The 13527-nt window shown below is 39.4% G+C and overlaps 1 protein-coding gene across 7 annotated transcripts in view; it reads right to left on the bottom strand.

Moving 5' to 3' along the window:
- Positions 1-13527, bottom strand: part of LOC115874525 (homeodomain-interacting protein kinase 2-like) — a 123881-nt gene that overhangs the window by 40482 nt on the left and 69872 nt on the right. For all 7 annotated transcript variants that reach the window (XM_030889693.1, XM_030889692.1, XM_030889691.1 and 4 more), the window contains exons 4-5: positions 12320-12513; positions 9141-9371 (exon numbers count right to left, since the gene is read on the bottom strand). In XM_030889693.1, coding sequence (XP_030745553.1) covers positions 9141-9371; positions 12320-12513 — 425 coding nt within the window. The remainder of the gene's footprint in view (positions 1-9140; positions 9372-12319; positions 12514-13527) is intronic.

Here is a 13527-nt window from a genome sequence, read left to right on the forward strand (position 1 = left end):
GTTCGAGAAGAATCGAGACCCACTAGAATGGACTCGTACATACGAGAACATTCGAAAACCTTCTATGCGTCTAACGATCTTTTGGACTATTCTAGATTTCTTTTACCTGTCGGTATAAAAGCTTTCTATGGCAGTGGCCAGAGAGGGCAGTTATAAATATACAGTTGACGCGCTAAAATTCAAAATAAATTCTTAGTTATAAATCGTTTGTAAATAGTTCTATAAGTCTTTTATCGTTATTATTTTTGTTAATTAGTGTTAAATAAATAGTGTTTAAATAAATTGTGACTTTCTATCCACACGGAACCGACGAAAAACGTAACAATTGGTGTCAGATGTGGCGTGTGTGATAAGAAAAATAAAAACTAACAATGGCTCTGAAGAAATTGTTGAAAGACTTGAAAGTGTCCGAACTGAAATCCATATTGGAAGAGAGAGAGTGCGAGACAGATGGAAAGAAAAGTATTTTGCAAACCAGACTGAGAGACGTTTTGATTAAGGAAGGTGAGGATCCTGACACATTTTGCTTTGAGCTGAAGGTGACCTTGACTCGTCCTTACAAAAAATTAGAAGACAGTTTGAATGATAAAATGACACAGAGAATTCCTCAAAATTAGACGACAACTTGAACAATTTGAATAGTAAAATAACTGACTTGGGAAGTTAATTTAGAAGATAAGATCGCAGAAAATTCTAAAGACATACAGGCCAGCTTCAATAATAAAATATTGAATTTAGAACAAAGTTTATACAACAAGATAACAGAAACCCAGGGAATTAGAAGAAAAGATAATAGATACACAAGACAAAATAGCACAGATTGAGGGACGATGTTAACAGAAAATCGAAATTTTAAAACAAGAAATAGAAAAGGCCAATTCACCAAAATGTCAAGAAACATCGGAGGCACCGAAACTAGTCGAAAATAAGTATATCTCAAAGTCAGTTATTAAGCCTCCACAGTTTGACGGAAAACCGCTTGGGCCAATTATTTTTGCCAGTTTGAGGCCGCTGCGAGAGCGAACGGATGGACAATCGCTGAAAAGGCTACTGCTTTGACTGTCGACTGCGAGGAGATGCGACTGATATCCTGCAGACACTGTCACCATCGGAACAGGGAGATTATCAGCAATTGGTACGACATTTAGAAATGAGGTACGGCCAAGCTCATTTGGAACATGTCTATCATTCACAGCTAAAAAATCGCATTCAAAAGTCAAATGAGTCTCTGCAGGAGTTTGAAGCCGACGTAGCCCGCCTGGTTCGCCTTGCGTATCCTGCTACGCCCGAGAATGTTATGGAGCGGTTGGCAGTACAGACATTCTCCGATGGCTTACGTGACAGGGAGACAAGGCAAGCGCTTCTTCTAGCCCACCCAACGCGCTTGGTGGATGCTTTAGCACGTGCCCTAGAATTTGAGGCCGCGAAACAGTTCTCGGTCTCTAGTGAGAGTACGGGCGGTCAACCAATGTTCCGACAAATCCGTGGAAAGCATTGTACGGAAAGTCATGGAGGAGTACATGGGCAAGAAAGGACCGACTTGTTGCTGGAATTGCGGCCAGGCAGGACACGTAAGAAGTCACTGTCAAGAAAAAGACGTGGACTCGGTTTCGCCAAGTGTCGAATCAAAGGGACACATATGGAGCAGTACCCAACAGGTTCCAACGAAAACTGTTCAAGTCGCATCGCTACAACACAAGTTCAACAGCATTTTTGTGGCTAGTTTCGTGGATGGAGAGTTACGGACCATGCTGTTGGATACGGGTGCGACCAAAACGATCATCAGGCCGGATATCCTTAAAACATCAAAAAGGATTAAAACAACACAATGGCGACTACGTACAGCTACAGGAAGCTGCGCTCTCATCCATGGAGAGGTAGATCTTAATTTTGTTATCGGAAGCACCTGTTTTAATCATCGAGTGTTAGTAGCAGACATCGAAGATGAACTTATTCTCGGAATGGACATCGTGACCACTAGAGGTTTTGAACTAAACCTCAAACAAGAAATTTTGAAAATAAATGAAGAAGAAGTGGTTCTACATCGAAAATGTGAGGAGACGCTTCGCGTGGTAGTAGCAGAAGATGTTTCGATCCCTGAGCGCTGTGAGATATTTTTGGATGGTCGCCTGGAAGGTAAAACGAATAATGGGAGTATTATTCTGTTGGAGCCAAGGAACCATGACAGCGAAATAGGACGAGGGGTCGCTGTTGGAAAACCCCTGCTACGAGCGAAGAAGTCTGTACCGGTAAGAGTAATGAACACGAATTATCATTCTGTATCCTTGAAGAAGGGAACCCTGTTAGGGTACTGTTGTTCGGCCTCCTCAGTCATTCGAAGCGTGGAAGCCTCCAAAGTTTCGATTTCAAAAATTCCGGACAAAATGGTTAAGGAGTTAGTAAACGTTAAGGGATTATTTCCCGAAGATAGTAGAAAATTGAGAAACCTGATAATCAAGTATCAAGATGTGTTTGATAAAGGAGAAGCAGGACATAGAGGTCGTACCAATTTAGTACAACATAAAATTGACACCGGAGATGCACGACCAATCAAACAAAATCCGAGTAGACTGCCGCTCGCCAAACGTGAAGAAGCTGACAAAATCCTTCGAGAAATGAAAGAAGAGGGTGTCATCGAACCATCTAACAGCCCGTGGACATCGCCGGTAGTACTAGTAAAGAAGAAAGACGGTACCACCAGGTTCTGTGTTGATTATCGGCAACTTAATAATGTTACCAAGAAGGATAGCTATCCCCTGCCGAGGATAGACGATACTCTAGACAGGCTGGCGGGATCGACTATATTCTCTACCTTAGATCTGAAGAGTGGATATTGGCAAGTCACATGGCGCCGAAAGACAGAGAGAAGACAGCGTTCTCGGTGGGCACCGGACTGTGGCAATTTACCGTCATGCCTTTTGGATTGTGCAACGCGCCAGCTACCTTTGAGAGACTAATGGAGTCTGTGTTAAAGGGTCTATCCTGGACTACCTGTTTAGTGTACCTGGATGACATCATAGTGGTTGGGAAATCCTTTGACGATCATCTGAAGAATTTGGAAGAAGTTTTCAAGCGACTAGGGAGCTCTGGTTTGAAACTTGGGACATGTAGTCTCCTCCCAAGGAGTTGCGGTAGATCTACAGAAGACCAAGACAGTGGAAGAGTGGCCAATACCTAAAGATAAACATGAACTACGAAGCTTTTTGGGACTATGCACATATTATCGCCGCTATGTACAGGGTTTCGCCACCATCGCAAAACCATTGACCAGACTTACCGAAGGCGAGAGGCGTTTCTCTTGGGACTCAGATTCTGACGAGGCATTCCGAAAATTGAAGAAGGACCTGACTAGTGCGCCCATACTTAGCTACCCTCTTGGCAACGGAAACTTTATATTGGATATCGACGCTAGCAATGTTGCGTTAGGCGCTATTCTGTCTCAGATCCAGGATGGTCAAGAAAAAGTCATTGGATATTTTAGTAAGACCTTGTCAAAACCGGAAAGGAACTACTGTGTAACCAGACGAGAATTACTAGCAGTAGTTAAAGCAGTGGAACACTTCTACAAGTATCTCTATGGAAGAAAGTTCTTGTTAAGAACAGACCATGCTGCTTTGAAATGGGTGTTGCAGTTTAAGAATCCTGAAGGGCAGGTAGCTAGATGGATTGAACAATTACAAGAATTTGACTTCGACACAGAACATCGAGCTGGGGCAATCCATTGGAATGCCGACGCACTTTCCAGAAGACCTTGCGCTAAGGACTGTAAGCATTGTTCCCGAGCAGAAGAGAAAGAAGTGAAACTCCTAAGAACAACTGTGGTTAATGATAGTTGGCAACCCGAAGATCTTGCAAATGCCAAATCAGTGATCCAGAGTTGGGCTTGGTGATTAACTGGAAAAACGCGGACCAGAGACCAACGTGGGAGGAAGTTTGCAGATATTCGTCGAACGTGAAGTCGTACTGGTCCCAGTGGAATTCATTAGTAATAGATAACGGATTACTTCGCCGTGTGATTGAGAGACCAGAGGGACAAGAAGAGAGAATGCTGATCGTCATTCCAAAGAAGAGGGTCCCGGAAGTCTTGGCGGAAGTTCACAATGGAACCAGCGGTGGGCATCTTGGTGTTAGCAAGACCCTTGGCAAGCTGCGTGAACGGTTCTATTGGGTGAACTGCACAGAAGACGTGAGGGCCTGGTGTAAGAAATGCGACGTTTGCGTTGCTATCAATGGACCACAAAAGCGTGGTAAAGCTCCAATGCGCCAGTTCAATGTAGGCAGTCCTTTCGAACGAATAGCAATCGACGTGGCAGGTCCTTTCCCGGAGACGAACGTTGGCAACAAATACATTGTGGTAGTAATGGATTACTTCAGCAAATGGGTCGAGGCCTACGCGTTGCCAAATCAAGAAGCGTCCACCATTGCTGATGCTCTTGTTAAGGAATGGATCAGCAGGTTTGGTGTTCCCATGGAGCTGCATTCAGATCAGGGAAGAAACTTTGAGTCCAATCTGTTCCAAGGCGTCTGTGAAGTCCTTAACATCCGCGAGACCAGGACGACTGTTCTGCATCCACAATCCGATGGGATGGTTGAACGCATGAACAGAACCATCAACCGTTATTTGGCCAAAGTAGTCTCTGACCACCAAAGAGACTGGGACAAATTTCTTCACCTGTTCCTGTTGGCCTGTCGTTCATCCGTCCAAGAATCCACAGGGCAAACTCCAGCCAGCATCGTTATGGGACGGGAAGTGCGCCTACCTTGTGATGTGAAGCTTGGTTGCCGACCGGGAGAAGATGTCGCCGGAGAAGATTATGTCCATAGACTACGCCAAAGGATGGACGACATCCATCAGCGAGTCCGCATAGATATTCAAAGCGCTAGTGACCGAATGAAGGAACACTACGACATTCAAGCTGAGCATCGTGGGTTATCTCCGAAGCTACAATCCTCGTGGGAAGGGCCATACGAAGTCATGGATAGGATTAATGACGTCGTATACCGTATCAGAAAATTGCCAAAAGGAAAGCCGAGGGTAATTCATTTCAACCGTTTGAGCCCCTATCAAGGCGAAATAGAAGATCGTGCTGGGACCGTGAGAACCTGCAGCTTTGATCCCCCTGATTCGGAGATGTCCTTTGACGATTTCATGGCCCGATACAACAGCAGTCAGAAGGCTCGCTATGGTGTAACCAAAGAAGAACAACGAGACCTCTTTTTCGTGGCTCCTGATTATTCGCTCGCTCACTGTGTGGCCCGAGATTTGCGGATGTCCAGAGGAATCGCTGCGACGTTCAATGAGAAGTTTGGGCGAGTCGGAGAACTACGCCGACAGGATCCAGAGATTCGAAGCGTCTTGAGGCTAACCGACAATGAACTTGGTCAAGCAAGGCACATTTTCTACCTAGTCACCAAGGAATGGCCCCCAAGTGAGTCTCAATCTATGGAAGACCCTGATTGAACTTAGAGAAGCCTTGCTAAACAACAACATTACACGATTAGCCATTCCGAAGCTGGCGTGTGGACTCGATGGTTTGAGTTGGCGTACAATCCGGAACATGATTGAAGTCTTGTTCAGATTTACGGGAATCGAGATCCTTGTTTGCTGCTACAACCCAAAGCTGAGATCGGGAGAGAAAACTGTAGACTGCTATTTCTACCAGACTTCGCAATGTACCAGGGGCCAGCTTTGCAAATACCTTTCATTCACCGTATATCTCTCGGACGAGCATGTGCCTAAGAAGGGGCAGTGTTGCGAGCCGGTGTGGACTCGACCTAACCTCACAATATGGCTCCGCCCTTGATGACCTTTGCACATCGCATAGACACCGCAATGATTCATTCGTTCGAGAAGAATCGAGACCCACTAGAATGGACTCGTACATACGAGAACATTCGAAAACCTTCTCTATGCGTCTAACGATCTTAGGACTATTCTAGATTTCTTTTACCTGTCGGTATAAAAGCCGGCGGCAGTGGCCTAGAGAGGGCAGTTATAAATATACAGTTGACGCGCTAAAATTCAAAATAAATTCTTAGTTATAAATCGTTTGTAAATAGTTCTATAAGTCTTTTATCGTTATTATTTTTGTTAATTAGTGTTAAATAAATAGTGTTTAAATAAATTGTGACTTTCTATCCACACGGAACCGACGAAAAACGTAACAATACCATTCTGCCGAAACTGTGATACTGTTGTAATAGCTACTATTAAATTTAAGTATACAGGGTCGCTCATAAAGTTGTGGCATATCAAACTTTATTTTTTTTAATGGTTAACCCCCTGTACATTATTGCATATTTCAATTCGTCCTTCAATTTTAAGCAATAATCGTAATACACAATGTACATAAAGTGTGTAACGTTTTTAGTTCGTTACATGTCTTTTTTATATATAATATATGATGTCTGGCCTATCATCACCGGATTCCCTCTCGTTCAGGCCGGATAGTTTATTTGACGCGTAATTTTTACGTTCCCTAGTCGCCAACCCTGTGATCGTTCGACACAACCCTGTTACTATTCTGTGAAGGCGCGCGCTGTCAACATCGCTTCTGTCAACTCTCCGTGCTTAACCTCACTTTGTTTTGACGCTCTGCTTTATCCCAGCTTTTAGAAATGGTGATTATTTAAATCTTGCTGTATAATCTGAATCAGCTGCTATTTCAAAGCAACAGGTAAAGATGAGATATTATCCTTTTAGATTCGTTATTATTATTGAATATTTTTAGGGTAGAGTTACGGATGTCCCAACTTGTATTTGTATTTGGCTGGCACGTTGGCGTCCCTTTGCTTTTGTCCTCCAGAATGTCATTTGGAAGAAAGGACAGATTGTTTATTATTTATTGAGCCCTCGGAAGTATTTCGAGGTAGGTTCATTTTGTTTATTAGACGGTGTTTGATTTTAAACAAGAGTTTCGTGTTCTTAGGGTCTTACGGACAAGTGTCCAAGGTATGGACTATTTTTCAAGGTCCTAGTAGTGTTCTCCTGTGCCACTATCTTATGGACGGATGTCCCATGGACAAGTGTCCCCAGTAGGATTGATTTGTGTTCACATAGAGTGCCCCAGCGTGGATGTGGCTTGAGCCCCGTGCTGCTTCACCCCATTTCTAAGCCTGGATCGCCGACAGACAGTACAGAGATGCTAGACCTCCTCGCGCTGCTACTGTTTGAAGCAGGGTTACATAAAAGAACAGCTAAGTGTATATTTAAGTTCTAGTTTTGCATTTAACATCTAAAATGTTTTCAGTCTTAAACAGTAACGTACATTTTAAATAATATCGTATAGACTTTGTTGAGTGGTTAGATTGTTAAGAACATTCATGTCGATTTAGTAGTTAAAATATAATTTAGATCTTAGGTTTCATTGCATTATGTCTTGTAATAGTATTACTTTTTTATAGATATTATTATTGCACTCTAACATCATATAAAATATATCAAATTAATAAAGTAATGCTACATTTCATTCATTCTCTTAAACTTTACATTTCTTGTATTTTATCATAGTCGTTTTCATAGATATTTAGTACAACTCTTACCACCACTTTCTTTGACATATAACCACTACATATTCACTAGAACTCTACAAAGTCATGTATCAGCAACGAACATCATGAATGAATATAGTCATTAGTTTTAAGTAATATACAACTGTGTTTTCTTTCTCTGTACATGCCTGGCGCCCAATATCTATATATCTTTTGTTTATTATTATTGATTAATTTTCCCTCTAGTGAAATACCTTATCCACGACTGCTCTCCGATGAAAAGCTGCCGTTCGCAGTGGTAGTTGTTTAAAAAACGCTACAAGTGAAGAATTGAAATGTTAAGCGAAGATTTTGTAATTTCTAGACTTGATATAATCTCATTTTATCTATACTAATATATAAAATCCTTAAGTAACTGACATACTGATTAATCACGATCCTGCCTAAACCACTCAATGTAAGAAGCTCAATTTTGGCATACAGGTTGATTCTATGGTGTAGAGGTTCGATAAGAAGGGATTTTTCGAAATTCCAGTTCCAAGAGGGTGAAACCGCCCCTCAAATATTACAATATTATTTATTTAAAAAAACGGTCAAGTTTCCGAAAAAACGCTTAAACACGTATATATTATTTTGTTTTTTTACATATTTTAAGATTTTTTAAAAATGTATACAGGGTGTTTCGAAAAATCTGGTCATTGATTAACCACGCTTAAAGCGCTTGACGTAAAAAGCTGATTTTTGGAAAACAGATTGACTTTAGGGTGTAGAGGTTCGATAAGAAGGGATTTTTCGAAACTCCAATTCTAAGTGGGTGAAACTATCCCTCATATATTAACCGGTGAGTTTTTCGGAAAAACTCTTAAACACATATATTTTATTTCGTTCTTTTACATATTTTAAGATTTTTTATAAATTTATACAGGGAGTTTCATAAAATATGACCATTGAGTAATCACGATTCTGCTTAAACTGCTTGACGTTTAAACCTGATTTTTGGCAAACGGATTGACTGTGGGGTGTGGAGGTTCGATAAGGAGGGATTTCTCGAATCTCAAATTCCAAGAGGGTGAAAACACCCCTCAAATTTTACAATATTTGTTATTTAAAAAACGGTTAGTCCTTCGGGAAAACGCTTGGACAAGCATAATTTATTTCGTTTTTTTACATATTTTGAAATTTTTTAAAAATCATACAGGGTGTTCCAAAAAGTTGGGTAATTGATTAACCACGATTCTGCTTAAACTGCTTGACGTAAAAAGCTTATTTTTGGCAAACGGATTTTTCGAAAGTCAAATTCCAACGAGAGGAAACTACCCCTCAAATATTACCAAGTTATATAATAATATCGCCATATTGTTTTTTCTCATGCTGACATAAATGTGAGAAAATTTTATCCAGTTTGTATGTTAATGGAAATTCTTGCTTTGCTTTATCATCATCGTTACAAATGATTAATTCGACGCGAACGAAGTCGCTGGTACACGCTAGTTATTTTATATTTTAGAAAGTTTGGTGTGGAATTATGAACATCCTGTATAATTTAAGATTACGATATTTGTTAGTCTATTTTTTGTACAAGTTTATAAGTATAAAATTTCTAAATTTACTGCTAGATACTAAAAATAATCAATATTTCAATTGTTTACCTTAAGTTTCAGCAAGGCTGTCAAGACCTGTTGCAGAATAGGCCTGATATACTTGAGCGGCAACGGGCTGAACTTGTTCTGTTTTAGGAAATCGTACAGGTTCTGTTCCAGCATCTCAAAAACCAGACAGGTGTGTGTCTTGTGCTGGAAGCACTCGTAGGCACGGACGAAATTGAACTCGTCCGCATTCTCTTGACTCAGTCGGGATAAGATGCTCACCTCAATTTGGCCCTAGAACAAGACAAAAGTTCGTATAATGTCGGTCCTATACGATGGTTCCAACGTTGGAACCAACATTTGACACACTTTTCGACAATATTGCAATTGGCAAATGTGTCTCCTACACGATGGGATAAATTGATTCAGTGTCGTACTTAGCTTGAGCAGATATGACTAATATAAATATATTAAATCCTTGGGATTGCCGCTGGTATGATAGTTTTAACATAGTAGAAGGAAAAGAGTAGTTGCACTCTCCCAAATATTTTCTGACAGTTTTTACAATCTGTCGAATATCGGCAGATTGCAGAGCGTTTCAGTTGAGTTCCGTCCATCGACCTGCGAGATTCGAGCGTTGCGTCTCAGCACAGAGACGGATTGACAAAAAATGAGTGCCTTACGTTGTAAGGTGGTTGTAGTAATAATTCAAAAAATTGTGCTTTGAGTTTTTTTTTGAGAGTCATTTGTGATTATGTTTGTGTTAAAGTTAATTTTCTCATGACTGATTACTACTTAATAATTTGATATTATTTTTATTTAAACTTCATTTTTTATCGATTTTACTTTTGACAACCATCTCTTGCTTGCTGTTTAACGAACTGCACCATCATTAAACAAAAATTTGCTAGTACCGAAAGTACCGAAAAAAACTGGAAATCCCGGTTCCTTATAGGCATGGTACCGAAATTACCGGTTCCGAAAAACCGCTCCGGTTCCGGAAACGCTATCCCTAATCTAACCTAACGTACCATAACCGTGAATAGCTATACAGAGTGAGTCTTAAATAAGTGGAAATATTTTTAAGGGTAGTATATTTTGGCCCTAGAAATATGAGGATTTTTCTGCGCATTTTTTTCTTTAAAAATCTGATTTTTTTTCTAGTTTTTAGTCAAAAAACATAATTTCTTGATAATATGGTAACTAGGGTTCAGAACCGAAAATTCCCGGTTCTTTAGAGATATCAAAGAACCGGGACTCGAAATTATTAATTATCGATTCTTTTGGTACCTTCGGGACTTTTATTACGTGAGAAAGTAGTGATGCTATTTCTCATTGTTCTTGCTTCTTTTCTCTTTTGAAATTTCTGTAATGTTTATTAGCAATTATTGAAGTTTAAATATCTTATCTTATTATTTAGTACAATGTGTTGTTCAATGTATTAGTTATCCAATGAAAATCATCTAACCAATATATTACTACAAAACAAACACATTAGTGTTAAAGTTAAACTTGTTTTAAATTAAAAAGAGTTGTAGAAAATATTTGAAATAGATAATAATATAAAAATATGTCATTATATATTTTTTCCGCATTTCTTCCCATCAGAAGATTTTCAGATACAGAAGAATTGTTACTTATACAAAATGTAAAAATATTCTGTTCAAGCAAATTTTCACTCAATGATCAATTTACTTTATTTTAGTTTATTGTGAACTCATATTTTCCTAAATACATCTCTGTGAAACTATGGCGAGTGCCACGACTATACTATGCCTAGTTACAGACCACAACTATACAGCTACGTCAGTGGTCACGGGACGCGAGAACAAGGTCATATAAAGTGGCAGAAAAAGAACAAAAGATTTGACAAGGAGTAAAGCTACTAGTTTCCTTATACTATGGTTTTAAGTTGCGCTAAACTAAAAACTTCTGCTATGGAGAAGACAATGCTCATTTCTTTAGAAATGTCAAGCCAAGCATCTTTAAGCATTTCGGTTTTTATGTCCGCAATGTTTTAGATTCCATAAAATAGGATGATTTTCATAAAGTGAAATAAATTCCATAGTAATTTCATTGTTCCACTCCATTTCAACTAAAAACGGAAAATTTTAAAAGTAATTCTAGTAAAAAGTAAAAACTAATTCACGTATCTAATATGAGAAGAAAATTTTGATGAATAAAAAAAAGTGAATGAATAAAAGAAAATTTAAGTGTTTTCACAAAGTGAATGTAATAACTAAAAATTCTATCATTCTGTCATATTTATTAACACAAAAAAAAAACAATAATAATTAATCTTTCTATATACCTATGTTTGTACTTACATATTTTTGGCAAAAAATAAATTTGACAAAAAAAAAACACAAAAAATTTGCAGCGTGAAAACACCACGGTATAACATTAAAAGCGAGGCCGCTACTAATCCCCAATAAAATATCAGCCACGTGATCACACCCGTATGGGGGCGCATCGAACAAAGCTTCGAACGTTGGAAGGTCCTTTGACGCGGGTAAAATTTACCGACGAGAGCCCGAACATGCCTCCAACGTTGGACACATGGATCTCTGCGTGCCCACAAGATGTGGCAAATGTCCGCGTGTCCAACGTTGGAAGGTGTTCGCCACATCGTGTGGGACCGTCTTAAATAAATGTCAGACGAATAGCCAAAAAGTATGCTGTCAAATTCTCCTACACTGGCTGCCAGCCCAAGAAGGGATAGAAGGTAATGAAAAAGCGAACGATCAAGCTAGAAAAGGAGCGAACACTAACTAGACCAGAACCGTTCTGCTTCCCGAGTGGAAATCAACTTAAAGCGGAACTCAAGAACTTGGAAGACTCCATCCGTAACCGGGAATGGGAATCCTCCAACGGTCTAAGACACTCGAAGGGATTTCTCAGAGGATTGTCGGATTGTCACGAGATTTTTAACAGGAAACTGTCTTCTCAATATGTACACCTCAGTAGACTGAAGCTAAGAAACAACGGCGAATGCAGATTCTGTGTGAAAAATGGGGAAAGACCAGAACACATCATCACTGATTGCACCGAAACGACAACGATTCGTGCCATAAACTTTGGCACTACTGATATCGATACTGATCGAAGGCGGAGAACTAGACTGGATGATGGGTATATCTCAAGAAAGAAGAACAAAATAGATCCATAAGGTTGCGTTGATTAATTTTCCGCCTCGCATACAATACGCAATCTATAATCGAATCCTGGGTCTGGATAGTTACCTGTCGAGCATAGGACGGGTGGTTCTTGAGTATTTTGATGGCCACGATCTCGTTGGTGCCCTTCTTCCAGCACTTGACCACCTGGCCGAAGGTACCGCGGCCCAGGAACTCGAGCACCTCGTATTGGTTCGTCATGGAGTAGAGCACCTCGTGCTGCACCAGCTGATAGTCGCCGTCGGCACCGCTTCCGGAACCTGCAACAATTTATTATTATTATTATATGACTTTTCTATGAATAATTTTATTTAACTTAAAATAATTTCAATGTTCGTTCCCCTTTGTTGCAAAATAATGAAGAATTCAGTAGCGAGAAATAAAAAGTAAAATGTGTAAGAGTATAGTTTGTCCAACTGTATCAAGCAACAGTTGACTGACATGACAGTAACAGTTTCTAGTGATGTGCAAAAACAAGACCAATACTCCCTTGGCTTTGGTCTGGCAGTATAAAGGCCGTTATACATGCAAGAAAAGTTGCTGCAATTTTTCTTGCATATGCAAGTATATTTTTTACGTAAAAAATCACGAAAATGTATATTTTTTCACTCAGTAGTTTTATACAGGTACGGACAAAAAATTATTACTCTTCAAAACAGTTAAAACACATGCAGGTGGAGCCCCCTATAAATAGGAGTCATATTGACATCAAAATCAAATTTTTCATGTCAAAAAACTTCCAGACACCAATTTTCAACTAAATATTGACGTTACTTCATAAATTATTTGGAAAAATCGAAATAAAAATGAAACTTCTACACCCTGTATCTACGAAACTAAGCATTTTAGGAGATACATTTATACGAACTTTTTTACTTATTTTTATCTACAGAACATGCTGCCAAAGTTTCCGGAATACAGTTCGGACCACCCTGTACATACGGTCACTAGGAATGTTGATAGGTAATTGATTAAATAATAATGTACATATACTAAAGTCGTTTAATAGGTGTTTCCATGGACACTAAAGCACCATACTCGCTATGCGCTCATGCGTCGATTTGATGTGATTCGTCAATGCGATGCACAGTGCTTCGTCCCATGGACAAAAATCGAAAAAAAGTTAAAATTTACTAATATCTGAATATGTAATTTTATACTTATAGCAATGTTCAACCATCCTGTATATTATTTTTCATAAACAGCGTTTTTTTGTTAGCAAATATTTTCACTAAAAATAAATTTTGCGATCATTATCTTATATCAATGAAAAG

This window comes from Sitophilus oryzae, unplaced genomic scaffold (genome assembly GCF_002938485.1).
Source record: "Sitophilus oryzae breed Bouriz unplaced genomic scaffold, Soryzae_2.0 scaffold_1297_pilon_pilon, whole genome shotgun sequence".
NCBI classification, from domain to species: Eukaryota; Metazoa; Arthropoda; class Insecta; order Coleoptera; family Curculionidae; genus Sitophilus; species Sitophilus oryzae.